This window comes from Ascaphus truei, chromosome 14 (genome assembly GCF_040206685.1).
Source record: "Ascaphus truei isolate aAscTru1 chromosome 14, aAscTru1.hap1, whole genome shotgun sequence".
Taxonomy (NCBI): domain Eukaryota; kingdom Metazoa; phylum Chordata; class Amphibia; order Anura; family Ascaphidae; genus Ascaphus; species Ascaphus truei.
The window spans coordinates 51,417,663-51,440,920 of NC_134496.1; the positions used below are offsets into that span (position 1 = coordinate 51,417,663).

General features: G+C 52.9%; 1 protein-coding gene across 1 annotated transcript in view; it reads left to right on the forward strand.

Moving 5' to 3' along the window:
- The window catches only part of DIS3L2 (DIS3 like 3'-5' exoribonuclease 2), a 197,070-nt gene that overhangs the window by 149,193 nt on the left and 24,619 nt on the right, over window positions 1–23,258 (forward strand). The window contains 5 exon segments of the mRNA XM_075570969.1: window positions 13,041–13,224; window positions 14,165–14,251; window positions 16,352–16,499; window positions 20,093–20,223; window positions 21,684–21,788. Coding sequence (XP_075427084.1) covers window positions 13,041–13,224; window positions 14,165–14,251; window positions 16,352–16,499; window positions 20,093–20,223; window positions 21,684–21,788 — 655 coding nt within the window.

Sequence of the window (23,258 nt, forward strand, 5' to 3'; positions counted from 1 at the left end):
TACGTTAATGCGGGGTATGCCTGTAGTTACATAGTTACATACATGCTCCGGTCCCATTGCGCACGTTAATGCGGGGTATGCCTGTGTTACATAGTTACATACATGCTCCGGTCCCATTGCGCACGTTAATGCGGGGTATGCCTGTAGTTACATAGTTACATACATGCTCCGGTCCCATTTCGTACGTTAATGCGGGGTATGCCTGTGTTACATAGTTACATACATGCTCCGGTCCCATTGCGTACGTTAATGCGGGGTGTGCCTGTGTTACATAGTTACATACATGCTCCGGTCCCATTGCGTACGTTAATGCGGGGTATGCCTGTGTTACATAGTTACATACATGCTCCGGTCCCATTGCGTACGTTACTGCGGGGTATGTCTGTGTTACATAGTTACATACATGCTCCGGTCCCATTGCGTACGTTAATGCGGGTTATGCCTGTGTTACATAGTTACATACATGCTCCGGTCCCATTGCGTACGTTAATGCGGGGTATGCCTGTGTTACATAGTTACATACATGCTCCGGTCCCATTGCGTACGTTAATGCGGGGTATGCCTGTGTTACATAGTTGCATACATGCTCCGGTCACATTGCGCACGTTAATGCGGGGTATGCCTGTGTTACATAGTTACATGCTCCGGTCCCATTGCGCACGTTAATGCGGGGTATGCCTGTGTTACATAGTTACATACATGCTCCGGTCCCATTGCGTACGTTAATGCGGGGTATGCCTGTGTTACATAGTTACATACATGCTCCGGTCCCATTGCGTACGTTAATGCGGGTTATGCCTGTGTTACATAGTTACATACATGCTCCGGTCCCATTGCGTACGTTAATGCGGGTTATGCCTGTGTTACATAGTTACATACATGCTCCGGTCCCATTGCGTACGTTAATGCGGGTTATGCCTGTGTTACATAGTTACATACATGCTCCGGTCCCATTGCGCACGTTAATGCGGGGTTTGCCTGTGTTACATAGTTACATACATGCTCCGGTCCCATTGCGTACGTTAATGCGGGGTATGCCTGTGTTACATAGTTACATACATGCTCCGGTCCCATTGCGTACGTTAATGCGGGGTATGCCTGTGTTACATAGTTACATACATGCTTCGCTCCCATTGCGTACGTTAATGCGGGGTGTGGCTGTGTTACATAGTTACATACATGCTCCGGTCCCATTGCGTACGTTAATGCGGGGTATGCCTGTGTTACATACATGCGCCGGTCCCATTGCGCACGTTAATGCGGGGTGTGCCTGTGTTACATAGTTACATACATGCTCCGGTCCCATTGCGTACGTTAATGCGGGGTGTGCCTGTGTTACATAGTTACATACATGCTCCGGTCCCATTGCGTACGTTAATGCGGGTTATGCCTGTGTTACATAGTTACATACATGCTCCGGTCCCATTGCGCACGTTAATGCGGGGTTTGCCTGTGTTACATAGTTACATACATGCTCCGGTCCCATTGCGTACGTTAATGCGGGGTATGCCTGTGTTACATAGTTACATACATGCTCCGGTCCCATTGCGTACGTTAATGCAGGGTATGCCTGTGTTACATAGTTACATACATGCTCCGGTCCCATTGCGTACGTTAATGCGGGGTATGCCTGTGTTACATAGTTACATACATGCTCCGGTCCCATTGCGTACGTTAATGCGGGGTATGCCTGTGTTACATAGTTACATACATGCCCCGGTCCCATTGCGCACATTAATGCGGGGTATGCCTGTGTTACATAGTTACATACATGCTCCGGTCCCATTGCGTACGTTAATGCGGGGTATATCTGTGTTACATAGTTACATACATGCTCCGGTCCCATTGCGCACGTTAATGCGGGTATGCTTATAGCTACATAGTTACATACATGCTCCGGTCCCATTGCGTACGTTAATGCGGGGTATACCTGTGTTACATAGTTACATACATGCCCCGGTCCCATTGCGTACGTTAATGCGGGGTATGCCTGTGTTACATAGTTACATACATGCTCCGGTCCCATTGCGTACGTTAATGCGGGGTATGCCTGTGTTACATAGTTACATACATGCTCCGGTCCCATTGCGCACATTAATGCGGGGTATGCCTGTGTTACATAGTTACATACATGCTCCGGTCCCATTGCGTACGTTAATGCGGGGTATGCCTGTGTTACATAGTTACATACATGCTCCGGTCCCATTGCGTACGTTAATGCGGGGTATGCCTGTGTTACATAGTTACATACATGCTCCGGTCCCATTGCGTACGTTAATGCGGGGTATGCCTGTGTTACATAGTTACATACATGCTCCGGTCCCATTGCGTACGTTAATGCGGGTTATGCCTGTGTTACATAGTTACATACATGCTCCGGTCCCATTGCGTACGTTAATGCGGGTTATGCCTGTGTTACATAGTTACATACATGCTCCGGTCCCATTGCGCACGTTAATGCGGGGTATGCCTGTAGTTACATAGTTACATACATGCTCCGGTCCCATTGCGTACGTTAATGCGGGGTGTGCCAGTGTTACATAGTTACATACATGCTCCGGTCCCATTGCGCACGTTAATGCGGGGTATGCCTGTGTTACATAGTTACTAACATGCTCCGGTCACATTGCGTACGTTAATGCGGGGTATGCCTGTGTTACATAGTTACATGCTCCGGTCCCATTGTGCACGTTAATGCGGGGTATGCCTGTGTTACATAGTTACATACATGCTCCGGTCCCATTGCGTACGTTAATGCGGGGTATGCCTGTGTTACATAGTTACATACATGCGCCGGTCCCATTGCGTACGTTAATGCGGGGTATGCCTGTGTTACATAGTTACATACATGCTCCGGTCCCATTGCGTACGTTAATGCGGGGTATGCCTGTGTTACATACATGCGCCGGTCCCATTGCGTACGTTAATGCGGGGTATGCCTGTGTTACATAGTTACATACATGCTCCGGTCCCATTGCGTACGTTAATGCGGGGTATGCCTGTGTTACATAGTTACATACATGCTCCAGTCCCATTGCGTACGTTAATGCGGGGTTTGCCTGTGTTACATAGTTACATACATGGTCCGGTCCCATTGCGTACGTTAATGCGGGGTATGCCTGTAGTTACATAGTTACATACATGCTCCGGTCCCATTGCGCACGTTAATGCGGGGTATGCCTGTGTTACATAGTTACATACATGCTCCGGTCCCATTGCGCACGTTAATGCGGGGTATGCCTGTAGTTACATAGTTACATACATGCTCCGGTCCCATTTCGTACGTTAATGCGGGGTATGCCTGTGTTACATAGTTACATACATGCTCCGGTCCCATTGCGTACGTTAATGCGGGGTGTGCCTGTGTTACATAGTTACATACATGCTCCGGTCCCATTGCGTACGTTAATGCGGGGTATGCCTGTGTTACATAGTTACATACATGCTCCGGTCCCATTGCGTACGTTACTGCGGGGTATGTCTGTGTTACATAGTTACATACATGCTCCGGTCCCATTGCGTACGTTAATGCGGGTTATGCCTGTGTTACATAGTTACATACATGCTCCGGTCCCATTGCGTACGTTAATGCGGGGTATGCCTGTGTTACATAGTTACATACATGCTCCGGTCCCATTGCGTACGTTAATGCGGGGTATGCCTGTGTTACATAGTTGCATACATGCTCCGGTCACATTGCGCACGTTAATGCGGGGTATGCCTGTGTTACATAGTTACATGCTCCGGTCCCATTGCGCACGTTAATGCGGGGTATGCCTGTGTTACATAGTTACATACATGCTCCGGTCCCATTGCGTACGTTAATGCGGGGTATGCCTGTGTTACATAGTTACATACATGCTCCGGTCCCATTGCGTACGTTAATGCGGGTTATGCCTGTGTTACATAGTTACATACATGCTCCGGTCCCATTGCGTACGTTAATGCGGGTTATGCCTGTGTTACATAGTTACATACATGCTCCGGTCCCATTGCGTACGTTAATGCGGGTTATGCCTGTGTTACATAGTTACATACATGCTCCGGTCCCATTGCGCACGTTAATGCGGGGTTTGCCTGTGTTACATAGTTAAATACATGCTCCGGTCCCATTGCGTACGTTAATGCGGGGTATGCCTGTGTTACATAGTTACATACATGCTCCGGTCCCATTGCGTACGTTAATGCGGGGTATGCCTGTGTTACATAGTTACATACATGCTTCGCTCCCATTGCGTACGTTAATGCGGGGTGTGGCTGTGTTACATAGTTACATACATGCTCCGGTCCCATTGCGTACGTTAATGCGGGGTATGCCTGTGTTACATACATGCGCCGGTCCCATTGCGCACGTTAATGCGGGGTGTGCCTGTGTTACATAGTTACATACATGCTCCGGTCCCATTGCGTACGTTAATGCGGGGTGTGCCTGTGTTACATAGTTACATACATGCTCCGGTCCCATTGCGTACGTTAATGCGGGTTATGCCTGTGTTACATAGTTACATACATGCTCCGGTCCCATTGCGCACGTTAATGCGGGGTTTGCCTGTGTTACATAGTTACATACATGCTCCGGTCCCATTGCGTACGTTAATGCGGGGTATGCCTGTGTTACATAGTTACATACATGCTCCGGTCCCATTGCGTACGTTAATGCAGGGTATGCCTGTGTTACATAGTTACATACATGCTCCGGTCCCATTGCGTACGTTAATGCGGGGTATGCCTGTAGTTACATAGTTACATACATGCTCCGGTCCCATTGCGTACGTTAATGCGGGGTATGCCTGTGTTACATAGTTACATACATGCTCCGGTCCCATTGCGTACGTTAATGCGGGGTATGCCTGTGTTACATAGTTACATACACGCTCCGGTCCCATTGCGTACGTTAATGCGGGGTATGCCTGTGTTACATAGTTACATACATGCTCCGGTCCCATTGCGTACGTTAATGCGGGGTATGCCTGTGTTATATAGTTACATACATGCTCCGGTCCCATTGCGTACATTAATGCGGGGTATGCCTGTGTTACATAGTTACATACATGCTCCGGTCCCATTGCGTACATTAATGCGGGGTATGCCTGTGTTACATAGTTACATACATGCTCCGGTCCCATTGCGTACATTAATGCGGGGTATGCCTGTGTTACATAGTTACATACATGCTCCGGTCCCATTGCGTACGTTAATGCGGGGTATGCCTGTGTTACATAGTTACATACATGCGCCGGTCCCATTGCGCACGTTAATGCGGGGTATGCCTGTGTTACATAGTTACATACATGCTCCGGTCCCATTGCGCACGTTAATGCGGGTATGCTTATAGCTACATAGTTACATACATGCTCCGGTCCCATTGCGTACGTTAATGCGGGGTGTGCCAGTGTTACATAGTTACATACATGCTCCGGTCCCATTGCGTACGTTAATGCGGGGTATGCCTGTGTTACATAGTTACATACATGCTCCGGTCCCATTGCGTACGTTAATGCGGGGTGTGCCTGTGTTACATAGTTACATACATGCTCCGGTCCCATTGCGTACGTTAATGCGGGGTGTGCCAGTGTTACATAGTTACATACATGCTCCAGTCCCATTGCGTACGTTACTGCGGGGTATGCCTGTAGTTACATAGTTACATACATGCTCCGGTCCCATTGCGTATGTTAATGCGGGGTATGCCTGTGTTACATAGTTACATACATGCTCCGGTCCCATTGCGCACGTTAATGCGGGGTATGCCTGTAGTTACATAGTTACATACATGCTCCGGTCCCATTGCGTATGTTAATGCGGGGTATGCCTGTGTTACATAGTTACATACATGCTCCGGTCCCATTGCGTATGTTAATGCGGGGTATGCCTGTGTTACATAGTTACATACATGCTCCGGTCCCATTGCGTACGTTAATGCGGGGTATGCCTGTGTTACATAGTTACATACACGCTCCGGTCCCATTGCGTACGTTAATGCGGGGTATGCCTGTGTTACATAGTTACATACATGCTCCGGTCCCATTGCGCACGTTAATGCGGGTGTGCCTGTGTTACATAGTTACATACATGCTCCGGTCCCATTGCATACGTTAATGCGGGGTATGCCTGTGTTACATAGTTACATACATGCTCCGGTCCCATTGCGTATGTTAATGCAGGTGTGCCTGTGTTACATAGTTACATACATGCTCCGGTCCCATTGCGTACGTTAATGCGGGGTGTGCCTGTGTTACATAGTTACATACATGCTCCGGTCCCATTGCGTACGTTAATGCGGGGTATGCCTGTGTTACATAGTTACATACATGCTCCGGTCCCATTGCGTACGTTAATGCGGAGTGTGCCTGTGTTACATAGTTACATACATGCTCCGGTCCCATTGCGTACGTTAATGCGGGGTATGCCTGTGTTACATACATGCGCCGGTCCCATTGCGCACGTTAATGCGGGGTGTGCCTGTGTTACATAGTTACATACATGCTCCGGTCCCATTGCGTACGTTAATGCGGGGTGTGCCTGTGTTACATAGTTACATACATGCTCCGGTCCCATTGCGTACGTTAATGCGGGTTATGCCTGTGTTACATAGTTACATACATGCTCTGGTCCCATTGCGCACGTTAATGCGGGGTTTGCCTGTGTTACATAGTTACATACATGCTCCGGTCCCATTGCGTACGTTAATGCGGGTTATGCCTGTGTTACATAGTTACATACATGCTCCGGTCCCATTGCGCACGTTAATGCGGGGTTTGCCTGTGTTACATAGTTACATACATGCTCCGGTCCCATTGCGCACGTTAATGCGGGGTTTGCCTGTGTTACATAGTTACATACATGCTCCGGTCCCATTGCGTACGTTAATGCGGGGTGTGCCTGTGTTACATAGTTACATACATGCTCCGGTCCCATTGCGTACGTTAATGCGGGGTATGCCTGTGTTACATAGTTACATGCTCCGGTCCCATTGCGCACGTTAATGCGGGGTATGCCTGTGTTACATAGTTACATACATGCTCCGGTCACATTGCGCACGTTAATGCGGGGTATGCCTGTGTTACATAGTTACATGCTCCGGTCCCATTGCGTACGTTAATGCGGGGTATGCCTGTGTTACATAGTTACATACATGCTCCGGTCCCATTGCGTACGTTAATGCGGGGTATGCCTGTGTTACATAGTTACATACATGCTCCGGTCCCATTGCGTACGTTAATGCGGGGTATGCCTGTGTTACATAGTTACATACATGCTCCGGTCACATTGCGTACGTTAATGCGGGGTATGCCTGTGTTACATAGTTACATACATGCTCCGGTCCCATTGCGTACGTTAATGCGGGGTATGCCTGTGTTACATAGTTACATACATGCTCCGGTCCCATTGCGTACGTTAATGCGGGGTATGCCTGTGTTACATAGTTACATACATGCTCCGGTCCCATTGCGTACGTTAATGCGGGGTATGCCTGTGTTACATAGTTACATACATGCTCCGGTCCCATTGCGTACGTTAATGCGGGGTATGCCTGTGTTACATAGTTACATACATGCTCCGGTCACATTGCGCACGTTAATGCGGGGTATGCCTGTATTACATAGTTACATACATGCTCCGGTCCCATTGCGCACGTTAATGCGGGGTATGCCTGTGTTACATAGTTACATACATGCTTCGCTCCCATTGCGTACGTTAATGCGGGGTGTGCCTGTGTTACATAGTTACATACATGCTCCGGTCCCATTGCGTACGTTAATGCGGGGTATGCCTGTGTTACATACGTGCTCCGGTCCCATTGCGTACGTTAATGCGGGGTGTGCCTGTGTTACATACATGCTCCGGTCCCATTGCGCACGTTAATGCGGGGTATGCCTGTGTTACATAGTTACATACATGCTCCGGTCCCATTGCGTACGTTAATGCGGGGTATGCCTGTGTTACATAGTTACATACATGCTCCGGTCCCATTGCGTACGTTAATGCGGGGTATGCCTGTATTACATAGTTACATACATGCTCCGGTCCCATTGCGCACGTTAATGCGGGGTATGCCTGTGTTACATAGTTACATACATGCTTCGCTCCCATTGCGTACGTTAATGCGGGGTGTGCCTGTGTTACATAGTTACATACATGCTCCGGTCCCATTGCGCACGTTAATGCGGGGTATGCCTGTGTTACATAGTTACATACATGCTCCGGTCCCATTGCGCACGTTAATGCGGGGTATGCCTGTGTTACATAGTTACATACATGCTCCGGTCCCATTGCGTACGTTAATGCGGGGTATGCCTGTAGTTACATAGTTACATACATGCTCCGGTCCCATTGCGCACGTTAATGCGGGGTATGCCTGTGTTACATAGTTACATACATGCTCCGGTCACATTGCGCACTTTAATGCGGGGTATGCCTGTGTTACATAGTTACATGCTCCGGTCCCATTGCGTACGTTAATGCGAGGTATGCCAGTGTTAAATAGTTACATACATGCTCCGGTCCCATTGCACACGGTAATGGGGGGTATGCCTGTGTTACATAGTTACATACATGCTCCGGTCCCATTGCGTACGTTAATGCGGGGTGTGCCTGTGTTACATAGTTACATACATGCTCCGGTCCCATTGCGTACGTTAATGCGGGGTATGCCTTTATTACATAGTTACATACATGCTCCGGTCCCATTGCGCACGTTAATGCGGGGTATGCCTGTGTTACATAGTTACATACATGCTCCGGTCCCATTGCGCACGTTAATGCGGGGTATGCCTGTGTTACATAGTTACATACATGCTCCGGTCCCATTGCGCACGTTAATGCGGGGTATGCCTGTACTCCATTGAGCCGCTCTAAACGTGAGCAGGAGAGAGGACCAGTAAAAAGCATCTCTGGGACAAGTGATGGGGCTTTCCTGTCACATGACTTGCATCCTAACTCTGCTTGTTATTAGCTGTCACCGCTGGGCGTTCCTTTGGTTGAAGCTCAGAACTTCAGTTTACTGCTGGATTGGTAACATACATTTTGATTAACACCGTTTTCCATACAGTGCGAGTAAGGGAGTATAATACAGATATCACCATCTGCCGACACCTAAGGGGGATGTTTCTCCCAGTAAGTCTGGATCTCCTCTAATCGCCCTTGTACTGCACAAGCCCAGACATCCCTACCTGTTCTGCTCGTCTAATGTGAAGTAATGAGCTGGCGGAAGGGGGTTGGATTGAAATGACCCTCTGTGTGTTTGGCGGAAGCTGCCTCTGAGTTTGCTTTTGCCCGTCCCGTTTATCCCGTTGGTCCCAGTGGTTGGGAGGCGGTAAATCCTTTCAAATGAAGACTTTCCGCGACCAAGTGTATACTGTATGCATCTATCTTGTTTAGATCACTGTGTGATATCGAACAGCAGATGCCAATAGGTCTTTGCCCAAAGAGCTAACCATCTAATGTAAAGGCACAAGCCATATTCCTTTTTTTTCCTGATATCGACTTTGAACAATGCAAACTTTGTTACTGTGTCCCCCCTTCCCCACAGAGCTTACGATCTGGTACATAGAAACCGGAACACGTACTAAACACATGGGGTCTAGCACAGGCGTCCTGATCGGGGTCTTGCACAGGCGTCCTGATCGGGGTCTTGCACAGGCGTCCTGATCGGGGTCTTGCACAGGCGTCCTGATCGGGGTCTTGCACAGGCGTCCTGATCGGGGTCTTGCACAGGCGTCCTGATCGGGGTCTTGCACAGGCGTCCTGATCGGGGTCTTGCACAGGCGTCCTGATCGGGGTCTTGCACAGGCGTCCTGATCGGGGTCTTGCACAGGCGTCCTGATCGGGGTCTTGCACAGGCGTCCTGATCGGGGTCTTGCACAGGCGCCCTGATCGGGGTCTTGCACAGGCGTCCTGATCGGGGTCTTGCACAGGCGTCCTGATCGGGGTCTTGCACAGGCGTCCTGATCGGGGTCTTGCACAGGCGCCCTGATCGGGGTCTTGCACAGGCGCCCTGATCGGGGTCTTGCACAGGCGTCCTGATCGGGGTCTTGCACAGGCGTCCTGATCGGGGTCTTGCACAGGCGTCCTGATCGGGGTCTTGCACAGGCGCCCTGATCGGGGTCTTGCACAGGCGTCCTGATCGGGGTCTTGCACAGGCGTCCTGATCGGGGTCTTGCACAGGCGTCCTGATCGGGGTCTTGCACAGGCGTCCTGATCGGGGTCTTGCACAGGCGCCCTGATCGGGGTCTTGCACAGGCGTCCTGATCGGGGTCTTGCACAGGCGTCCTGATCGGGGTGTTGCACAGGCGCCCTGATCGGGGTCTTGCACAGGCGCCCTGATCGGGGTCTTGCACAGGCGCCCTGATCGGGGTCTTGCACAGGCGCCCTGATCGGGGTCTTGCACAGGCGCCCTGATCGGGGTCTTGCACAGGCGCCCTGATCGGGGTCTTGCACAGGCGCCCTGATCGGGGTCTTGCACAGGCGCCCTGATCGGGGTCTTGCACAGGCGCCCTGATCGGGGTCTTGCACAGGCGCCCTGATCGGGGTCTTGCACAGGCGTCCTGATCGGGGTCTTGCACAGGCGTCCTGATCGGCGTCTTGCACAGGCGTCCTGATCGGGGTCTTGCACAGGCGTCCTGATCGGGGTCTTGCACAGGCGTCCTGATCGGGGTCTTGCACAGGCGTCCTGATCGGGGTCTTGCACAGGCGTCCTGATCGGGGTCTTGCACAGGCGTCCTGATCGGGGTCTTGCACAGGCGTCCTGATCGGGGTCTTGCACAGGCGTCCTGATCGGGGTCTTGCACAGGCGTCCTGATCGGGGTCTTGCACAGGCGTCCTGATCGGGGTCTTGCACAGGCGTCCTGATCGGGGTCTTGCACAGGCGTCCTGATCGGGGTCTTGCACAGGCGTCCTGATCGGGGTCTAGCACAGGCGTCCTGATCGGGGTCTTGCACAGGCGTCCTGATCGGGGTCTTGCACAGGCGTCCTGATCGGGGTCTTGCACAGGCGTCCTGATCGGGGTCTTGCACAGGCGTCCTGATCGGGGTCTTGCACAGGCGTCCTGATCGGGGTCTTGCACAGGCGTCCTGATCGGGGTCTTGCACAGGCGTCCTGATCGGGGTCTTGCACAGGCGTCCTGATCGGGGTCTTGCACAGGCGTCCTGATCGGGGTCTTGCACAGGCGTCCTGATCGGGGTCTTGCACAGGCGCCCTGATCGGGGTCTTGCACAGGCGTCCTGATCGGGGTCTTGCACAGGCGTCCTGATCGGGGTCTTGCACAGGCGTCCTGATCGGCGTCTTGCACAGGCGCCCTGATCGGGGTCTTGCACAGGCGTCCTGATCGGGGTCTTGCACAGGCGTCCTGATCGGGGTCTTGCACAGGCGTCCTGATCGGGGTCTTGCACAGGCGCCCTGATCGGGGTCTTGCACAGGCGTCCTGATCGGGGTCTTGCACAGGCGTCCTGATCGGGGTCTTGCACAGGCGTCCTGATCGGCGTCTTGCACAGGCGTCCTGATCGGGGTCTTGCACAGGCGTCCTGATCGGGGTCTTGCACAGGCGTCCTGATCGGGGTCTTGCACAGGCGCCCTGATCGGGGTCTTGCACAGGCGTCCTGATCGGGGTCTTGCACAGGCGTCCTGATCGGGGTCTTGCACAGGCGCCCTGATCGGGGTCTTGCACAGGCGCCCTGATCGGGGTCTTGCACAGGCGCCCTGATCGGGGTCTTGCACAGGCGCCCTGATCGGGGTCTTGCACAGGCGTCCTGATCGGGGTCTTGCACAGGCGTCCTGATCGGGGTCTTGCACAGGCGTCCTGATCGGGGTCTTGCACAGGCGCCCTGATCGGGGTCTTGCACAGGCGTCCTGATCGGGGTCTTGCACAGGCGTCCTGATCGGGGTCTTGCACAGGCGTCCTGATCGGGGTCTTGCACAGGCGTCCTGATCGGGGTCTTGCACAGGCGTCCTGATCGGGGTCTTGCACAGGCGTCCTGATCGGGGTCTTGCACAGGCGTCCTGATCGGCGTCTTGCACAGGCGTCCTGATCGGGGTCTTGCACAGGCGTCCTGATCGGGGTCTTGCACAGGCGTCCTGATCGGGGTCTTGCACAGGCGCCCTGATCGGGGTCTTGCACAGGCGCCCTGATCGGGGTCTTGCACAGGCGCCCTGATCGGGGTCTTGCACAGGCGTCCTGATCGGGGTCTTGCACAGGCGCCCTGATCGGGGTCTTGCACAGGCGTCCTGATCGGGGTCTTGCACAGGCGTCCTGATCGGGGTCCTGTGCGTTCACCTCCCATCAACATATTTTTGTCAGGATCAAAATCGGAATCTGATGGTTTAGGTTTCACCAGTGAGTCCACCAGCAGGATCATGGCTGCCATCTGCTGGCTGCCCTGTGTTAGCGCAGTTTGTTGGGAGCTGTGAAATGAATCGGTTTGATATATAACTGTGTATAACACTGACCGAAGCGGTGTGGGAGGCGTGCGTGTGATGCAAGAGAAGGACGTTGAGTGACCATGCTGTGTCTGTGCTAGAACGAGCGAGGAGAGCCACGTCACGTTAACACCTTAAACGCGCAGCAGGTCCATCCAACAAAAGGGGGTTAGAGAGGGTGGCACAGGATTTTGGAGCAGAGGATTCTGGGTACAGCCATGCAAATCTTCCTTGGGTCTTAAGGCTTCAGCTTTCTGCATGTTACAGCCTGCACAGCTGAACCTGAGCTATACCAATGGATCCTCATTATAATCAAAGACCGCTGAGACTCTGCAGCTCACCATCCATAGTAGGTTTTGGTGAATACCAATGTAATACCCGCGAATGCACCCAATTTAATAATTAAAGGATGTTCCCTGGTTGTCTGGGTCATGGTGCTGAGAGGAGGGGTTCGATACTCACTTGTGTAACCGAAGTGTTAGATAGAGATATAGATATCTATATCTCTAACTATATATAGATATCAGTGGGCAGCAGTATATAGGTTAAAGTCAGTAAGGCTATGTATATATCTGGTGGCAACTGAAGCCAGCTTCCGTAACCTCTCTCTCCTTGCGACATTACAGGCTGGTGGAGGAGTTTATGCTGCTGGCTAATATGGCTGTCGCCCACCGGATTTACCGCACGTTCCCGGAGCAAGCCCTACTGCGCCGTCACCCGCCCCCTCAGAACAAGCTCATGAGAGACCTGGTCGAGTTCTGTGACCAGATGGGACTCAACCTGGACTTCGCCAACTCAGGAGCCCTGCATGTGAGTGAGGGCTAGCAACGGAGGGGCCACTTCTGCAGGGAGGGGGTCTCCAGACTCCCAGCATTGACACCGGAGCACATACGCATTCAGTGATAAAAAATGACCACCAATGGGGATTTTGTAGGAGCTGCTTTGTACCACGACCACGGTTACTGCTCTCACTCACTGGGGGGGCGTCTCACTCATTGGGGGGCGTCTCACTCATTGGGGGGCATCTCTTGACCCAGCTACAAACTAATGTGTTTTCTCTCCAACGTCTCCACGGAGTAAGGTCCATGCTGTGCTCCTATCGTAATACCCATTACAGCGCGGAGACTTAATTATCTGGAATGCAACATTAGTCTCATGGGGCTTTGGCTAATTCCCATCAGGCTTTGCTCATAAAAATTTAACCCTTGTGCTGCTAGTGTTATCAAAATGTCCTGGATTAACCCATGACTTCCCAGGTATCACACGCCCTGCTAGAGCATGAGGTTACACGTACATTGGCTGTTTGATATTAACCAGGGTGTGTGCTGTGCTCCAGTACACTTGATGTGCAGAGCATATATATATATATATATATATATATATATATATATATATATATATATATATATATATATATATATAGTGCTTTTAACCAACGAAGGTAGGAATCGCCTTTTAGCTGCTGCGTTCGGTAGCTCATAGCTGCAACGTGAGAGAATGGGAACTTCGCTCCGAGCTGCTGCGGTTTTTCCATGTGCTGGGGATACTTGTAACCATGGATGTGCCTGGGAAATTTATTGCAGGCTTTGCAGTTTAAGCGGATAAATGTAAAAATGGTTTAACCGCCTTAACGATGGCCTGGCCTGCCCCCGGCCTGGATATCTGTATTTAATGCTGGGAGAGGTGCACATGCCGGTTTGGGGTGGGGGGGGGGGATTCTTATCTCACTCTGATTTTTCTTATTCTGCAGAAAAGTTTAAATGATCAGTTTGGAATGGACGAGTACAGTGCCGCACGCAAGGAGGTCCTGACACACATGTGCTCCAGGCCCATGCAGGTAACAGACTTTGTGTGACACCCCCCCCCCCCCCCCCCCGCCTCTCCCATCAGCGCTCGGGGGGGCTGCAATCTGTCCTGAAAATCAGAGCTTCGGGGGGTTAGGGGGAGGCAGGTTCCCACTCATTACCTCCCTGATTACCCCAGGCCGCTAACCCTTTCCCTGCCGGAGCGCTCCGCGTCTCTGTGCTAGGAAGGAGATCTTGTAATTGACACACACCATGTGAAATAGCATAGTAGTGTCCTTATTTTTATTAAATAGCGCACAGCCATACCTGAGGCACAGGGCCATAAAGTAACTTGTCCAGCGTCACCAGAATCGCACACCGGGAGTTCAATCGGAATCATCCACTTCAAAGACAGTGACGCTACCATTGAGTCAGACCATAGGCGGCCAACGCCAGTCCTCAAGTGCCACCAACAGGTCAGGTTTTAAGGGTTTCCCTGCTTCAGCACAGGTGGCTCAATCAGTGGTTCAGTCCCTGAAACCTGGCCTGTTGGTGGCACTTGGGGACTGGCTCAGGGATGAGTAACTAAACACTAGAAAAATAAACTTCCAATATTATTTAAAAAAAACAAATGTTGGTCACATTTTTTGCATAATTTCTATCTGTAGTGATACTCTTTGTGCTGTACTCGCGAGATATGCTAGACTTCTCTTCTAGGGATTAATAAAAATGGCTGCCGGTTTCCTATCGGAAATAATGCGCTTCCTAGCGAGGGATGCGGGGATGGGAGGCAGCCATTTGTGGCTGTTTTTTGCTTTTCTGTGCGTTTCTGCAATGGCGGTAACGTATTGAATATTCCTTCGGCACCCGAGGGGTTAAGCTAGGTGTGTAGCTGGAATATTCCGTGTATAGTGTGCAGTATTAGAGGACATCGGGATGATTTCCCCGCTGGGAGACTCTGCACATGTGTTGCTTGTTCCCGGGTCGGTCTGACCTGAGTGATTTATGCAGGAGATGACTTTCCATGCAAAGCACAGAGCAGAGTGCTGGCATGGGCCAAAATCACTGACGCCTGCTGTGTGCTGACAGTTTGGGCATCTCCCAGACCGGCAAAGCTGTGTGTGTGTGTGTGTGTGTGTGTGTGTCACTAGCAGCCACAATCCCTCCTCTATATTGCTCAGCCAGTCCTGGTTTTATCCCATGCTTACAAATTCTCCAGAAGTGGGGTCGGAGGTCGCATGGAGAGAGACGTGCGTCCATGACAGCCTGCCCCTTCTAATCTATATTATGAGTGTGTTTGTGATGGGGGTCCCCCAGATACCCAAACTACTGCCTGTCAAAAGGAGCCAGGGTGGGGTTAACCCATTTATTGCCAGACAGAGCTGCAGCACATTGCATTGAATATGTTGCCAGTCTTACTGATGGGTGAAAGGGGGTCATTTTATTTGCCAAGGAAGGAGAAGGGCTAAACTCAATCTCAAGAATCCACAACTCTGCACTGCATCAAAATCAAAAATCAAATCAAGAACATTCCCTGTGATTTCTCCCCCCACCCCCGTGAGTCTCACTTGTGATCCTTTTCCTTTCCCCCGCCCCGTGAGTCTCACCTGTGATCCTTCTCCTCCTTCCCCCCCGCGAGTCTCGCCTGTGATCCCCCCTCCCCCCGCGAGTCTCGTCTGCGAGTCCCTCTCCCCCCGCGAGTCTCGTCTGCGAGTCCCTCTCCCCCCGCGAGTCTCGTCTGCGAGTCCCTCTCCCCCCGCGAGTCTCGCCTGCGAGTCCCTCTCCCCCCGCGAGTCTCGCATGCGAGTCCGTCCCTCCCCCCGCGAGTCTCGCCTGCGAATCCCCCTCCCCCGCGAATCTCGCCTGCGAGTCCCCCTCCCCCCGCGAGTCTCGCCTGCGAGTCCCCCTCCCCCGCGAGTCTCGCATGCGAGTACCTCCTTCCCCCCGCGAGTCTCGCCTGCGAGTCCCCCTCCCCCCGCGAGTCTCGCCTGCGAGTCCCCCTCCCCCCGCGAGTCTCGCCTGCGAGTCCGTCTCGCCTGCGAGCCCCTCTTCCCCCGCGAGTCTCGCCTACGAGCACCTCTCCCCCCGCGAGTCCCTCTCCCCCCGCGAGCCCCGCCCCCCACCGCGATTCTAACCTGTGGGTCCCTCGGCAGATGGCTGTGTATTTCTGCACCGGAGCGCTGAAGGCGGAGCACCTTTTCCATCACTACGCACTGAACGTCCCACTGTACACGCACTTCACCTCCCCCATTCGCCGCTTCGCTGACATCATCGTCCACCGGCTCCTCGCTGCGTCCATTGGTGAGTATCCCTCCGCAATGTGCCGTCGCATAAAGCAGTAATGAGTAGGAGACTGCACTTCCAAGCTTATCCTCTGAGCCCTAATACGTTGTCCCCCAAAACACAGGGTCACCCCTAGTTAAAGCCGCAGTCCTCGCTGATCACGGTTTATCTTTAGTCTAATGCTGTGTACAAGACATCTCTCTCTCATCGTTTGAAATAAGTGTTGGGGAGATAAAATGGAGCTTCCCCCAGAGCCCAGTGCTCAGGGGCAAGATACTATCATACTGCATCATACCACCAGAGGTGGGGTGGAGGGGGGTTGCTGCTTTAACCCGGGGGGCTCACCTACAGTTCTCAAACCCCCCTCCAAACAGGGCAGATTTTTAAGGATATCCCTGCTTCAGCACAGGTGGCTCAATCAGTGCCTTACCAGAGGACTGCCTGTGCTGAAGCAGGGATATCCTTAAAACCTGCCCTGTGGGGGAAGGGGGAGGGGGTTGAGGACGGGAGGTGAGTTTCCTGCGGTAACGTAACGCACATTTAACAGGAACTTTCAGCTCCATTTCCTGTTCTCTTTACTACATGAATTTCTATAATACACATTCCACCATTTATACGCACGCGCGCGCGCACACACACACACATACACCACCACACACACACCACCACACACACCACCACACACACACCACCACACACACACCACCACTCACACCACCACTCACACACCACCACTCACACATGCACACACCACCACGCACACATGCACACACCACCACGCACACATGCACACACCACCACGCACACACACACACACCACCACACACACACACCACCACACACACGCACGCGCGCGCACACATGCACACACCACCACACACACACCACCACACACACCACCACACACACACCACCACTCACACACCACCACTCACACATGCACACACCACCGCGCACACATGCACACACCACCACGCACACATGCACACACCACCACGCACACATGCACACACCACCACGCACCAATGCACACACCACCACGCACACATGCACACACCACCACGCACACATGCACACACCACCACGCACACACACACACCACCACACACACACACACACACCACCACACACACGCACACACCACCACATGCACACACCACCACGCACACATGCACACACCACCACGCACACACACACACACACCACCACACACACACACCACCACACACGCACACACCACCACATGCACACACCACCACGCACACATGCACACACCACCACGCACACATGCACACACCACCACGCACACATGCACACACCACCACGCACACACACACACACACCACCACACACACACACCACCACACACGCACACACCACCACATGCACACACCACCACGCACACATGCACACACCACCACGCACACACACACACACACCACCACACACACACACCACCACACACGCACACACCACCACATGCACACACCACCACGCACACATGCACACACCACCACGCACACATGCACACACCACCACGCACACATGCACACACCACCACGCACACATGCACACACCACCACGCACACATGCACACACCACCATGCACACATACACACACACACACCACCACACACACACCTGCACACACACACATGCACACACCACCACGCACACACACACCACCATGCACACACCACCACGCACACATGCGCACACCACCACGCACACATGCACACACACACACCACCACGCACACACACCACCACACACACGCACACACCACCACATGCACACACCACCACGCACACATGCACACATGCACACACCACCACGCACACATGCACACACCACCACGCACACATGCACACACCACCACGCACACATGCACACACCACCATGCACACATGCACACACCACCATGCACACATACACACACACACCACCACACACACACCTGCACACACACACATGCACACACCACCACGCACACACACACTACCATGCACACACCACCACGCACACATGCGCACACATGCACACACCACCACGCACACATGCACACACCACCACGCACACATGCACACACCACCACGCACACATGCACACACCACCACGCACACACGCACGCACCACCACGCACACATGCACACACACACACACCACCACACATACACGCACACACGCACCACCACGCACCACCACGCACACATGCACACACCACCACGCACACACGCACGCACCACCACGCACACATGCACACACACACACACCACCACACATACACGCACACACGCACCACCACGCACACACCACCACGCACACACCACCACGCACACACCACCACGCACACACCACCACGCACACACCACCACGCACACACCACCACGCACACACCACCACGCACACACCACCACGCACACACCACCACGCACACACCACCACGCACACACCACCACGCACACACCACCACACACACATGCACACACACACATGCACACACACACATGCACACACACACATGCACACACACACATGCACACACACACATGCGCACACACACATGCGCACACACACATGCGCACACACACATGCGCACACACACACACACAACACCACGCACACATGCACACACACACACACACACACCACCACGCACACATGCACACACACACACACACCACCACGCACACATGCACACACACCACCACGCACACATGCACACACACACACCAACACGCACACATGCACACACACACACCAACACGCACACATGCACACCACCACTCTACACACACCACCACTCTACACACACGCACGCGCGCGCACACATATACATACACCACCACTCTACGCACTCTGAGGTGGAAATGGCTGCTATGGTTTCTGTCCCAAAATTCGATACATCTAATGTGCTCAATAACGTGTGTGTGTGTGTGTGTGTGTGTGTGTGTGTGTGTGTGTGTGTGTGTGTGTGCCGGGGACAGGACTGTTGGTGTGTGTGTGTGTGCCTGTGACCGCACCGTTACTGGTCGCCAGCCTGTGTGTGTGTACGTGTGTTTCTGTGTGTGTGTCTGTGACAGGGATAGGTCTGTGTGGCTGTGTGTTTCTGTGTGTGTGTCTGTGACAGGGATAGGACTGTGTGTGTGTGGCTGTGTGTTTGTGACCGCACCGTTACTGGTCGCCAGCCTGTGTGTGTGTGTGTTTCTGTGTGTGTTTCTGTGTGTGTTTCTGTGTGTGTGTCTGTGACAGGGATAGGACTGTGTGTGTGTGGCTGTGTGTTTGTGACCGCACCGTTACTGGTCGCCAGCCTGTGTGTGTGTGTGTTTCTGTGTGTGTTTCTGTGTGTGTTTCTGTGTGTGTTTCTGTGTGTGTTTCTGTGTGTGTGTCTGTGACAGGGATAGGACTGTGTGTGTGTGGCTGTGTGTTTGTGACCGCACCGTTACTGGTCGCCAGCCTGTGTGTGTGTGTGTTTCTGTGTGTGTTTCTGTGTGTGTTTCTGTGTGTGTGTCTGTGACAGGGATAGGACTGTGTGTGTGTGGCTGTGTGTTTGTGACCGCACCGTTACTGGGGCCAGTCTCGGTGTACCTGTAAGTGTCTGTCTGTTTCAGGGTGTGGTCCCTCTGTGAAGCTGCCACAAGACGCTGTCCAGAAGCAGGCGGGACATTGCAATGACCGCAAGACGGCTTCCAAGAGAGTGCAGGAGCTGAGCGCCGAGCTCTTCTTCTCCGTCTTTGTGAAGGTGAGGCCAAGTCGGGCCGATCCGCACCGGCTGGGGTTCCAAGTAATGGGCTGAGGGGTAGTTTCATGGCTGACACACTGTCATGGCAACTGGGCGTCACATGACGCCATAGCGGCCCGTTGTCATCACAGTGTGGCGCCATTTGACGTTGCACCGCCATGTTGACATAATTTACAAGGGGAGACGCCGCTGCCCGGATATCTTTCAGCTAAACCTGTGGCTTGGAGATACGTGGCCGAAACCCGAGTCTCCGTGTCAGACCCGCAGTGGAGGTAACCGTGATTATGGGGCAGGGACTCATGGTGTCTGCAAATCATATGTACAGCGCTGCAAACACTGTCAGTGTCATATAAGGGAACAGAGCTTTGAAACCCCGCAGAACACACTTCTATCAAGTGAACTCAAACCACAAATCTCTAGGAGCGATGCTGCTGCACGTTGCTTGGCTTAGCTACTGTATTCTTGTCCATATATAAGTGTCCCGGGATATTATTTTTTGTGGCACTGTGTCCCGGGATATTATTTTTAGTGGCACTGTGTCCCGGGATATTATTTTTAGTGGCACTGTGTGTCCCGGGATATTATTTTTTGTGGCACTGTGTGTCCCAGGATATTATTTTTAGTGGCACTGTGTCCCGGGATATTATTTTTAGTGGCACTGTGTGTCCCGGGATATTATTTTTAGTGGCACTGTGTCCCGGGATATTATTTTTAGTGGCACTGTGTCCCGGGATATTATTTTTAGTGGCACTGTGTCCCGGGATATTATTTTTAGTGGCACTGTGTGTCCCGGGATATTATTTTTTGTGGCACTGTGTGTCCCAGGATATTATTTTTAGTGGCACTGTGTCCCGGGATATTATTTTTTGTGGCACTGTGTGTCCCAGGATATTATTTTTAGTGGCACTGTGTCCCGGGATATTATTTTTAGTGGCACTGTGTCCCGGGATATTATTTTTAGTGGCACTGTGTCCCGGGATATTATTTTTAGTGGCACTGTGTCCCGGGATATTATTTTTAGTGGCACTGTGTGTCCCGGGATATTATTTTTAGTGGCACTGTGTGTCCCGGGATATTATTTTTTGTGGCACTGTGTGTCCCGGGATATTCTTTTTAGTGGCACTGTGTGTCCCGGGATATTCTTTTTAGTGGCACTGTGTCCCGGGATATAATTTTTAGTGGCACTGTGTGTCCTGGGATATTATTTTTAGTGGCACTGTGTGTCCCGGGATACTATTTTTAGTGGCACTGTGTGTCCCGGGATGTTATTTTTAGTGGCACTGTGTCCCGGGATGTTATTTTTAGTGGCACTGTGTGTCCCGGGATGTTATTTTTAGTGGCCCTGTGTCCCGGGTTATTTCCCTGCGTGTAGGGTGGGGTGTAGGAGTTTCGGGTGCTGTATCAGACCCGGTTGTGTCCATGTCTCTGTCACATCACAGTCCCTGCTCCTTTCCCTGCAGGAGAGCGGTCCCTTGGAGTCGGAGGCCATGGTTATGGGGGTTCTGAATGAGGCCTTTGACGTCCTGGTGCTGAGATACGGCGTGCAGAAGCGGATCTACTGCAACGTAAGAAGTCCTTACAAGTCCCGTGTGGTACTGAAACGTGTGCGTGTGTAACCAGTCTGGGGCCGGCACGGACGTGATATCAGGTGTAGGTCTTCCAGGATACATACTGTCCAACTGTCAGCAAAGCCACACACAGAGAAAGGGAAACAGGACAGGCTCTCCATTGTATATAAGGTGACATTTCTTTTCTGCATTTCACTTTATCTATATTGGAACGCGCACGCACCCCTCCACACTTTCCCCCTCCACACTTTCCCCCTCCACACTTTCCCCCTCCACACTTTCCCACTCCACACTTTCCCCCTCCACACACTCCCCCCCACACTTTCTCCCCCCCACACTTCCCCCCCTCCACATTTTCCCCCTCCACATTTTCCCCCTCCACACTTTCCCCCTCCACACTTTCCCCCTCCACACTTTCCCCCTCCACACTTTCCCCCTCCACACTTTCCCCCTCCACACTTTCCCCCTCCACACTTTCCCCCTCCACACTTTCCCCCTCCACACTTTCCCCCTCCACACTTTCCCCCTCCACACTTTCCCCCTCCACACTTTCCCCCTCCACACTTTCCCCCTCCACACTTTCCCCCTCCACACTTTCCCCCTCCACACTTTCCCCCTCCACACTTTCCCCCTCCACACTTTCCCCCTCCACACTTTCCCCCTCCACACTTTCCCCCTCCACACTTTCCCCCTCCACACTTTCCCCCTCCTCACTTTTCCCCTCCTCACTTTTCCCCTCCTCACTTTTCCCCTCCTCACTTTTCCCCTCCACACTTTTCCCCTCCACACTTTTCCCCTCCACACTTTTCCCCTCCACACTTTTCCCCTCCACACTTTTCCCCTCCACACTTTCCCCCTCCACACTTTCCCCCTCCACACTTTCCCCCTCCACACTTTCCCCCTCCACACTTTCCCCCTCCACACTTTCCCCCTCCTCACTTTCCCCCTCCACACTTTCCCCCTTCACACTTTTCCCCTCCACACTTTTCCCCTCCACCCCTCCACCCCTCCACCCCTCCACCCTTTTCCCCTCCACCCCTCCACCCTTTTCCACACTCCCCCCCACCCCTCCACACTCCCCCCCACCACTCCTCCACACTCCCCCCTCACCCCTCCACACTCCCCCCCCTCACCCCTCTACAAACTCCCCCCCTACACACTCCCCACCCCACCCCTACACACTCCCCACCCCACCCCTACACACTCCCCACTCCACCCCCACCCCAACACACTCCACCCCCACCCCTACACACTCCACCCCCCACCCCTACACACTTCACCCCCCACCCCTACACACTCCACCCCCCCCCACCCCTACACACTCCACACACCCACCCTTACACACTCCACACACCCACCCCTACACACTCCACACACCCACCCCTACACACTCCACACACCCACCCCTACACACTCCCCACCCACCCCTACACACCCCTACACAGACACCCCCACCCCTACACAGAC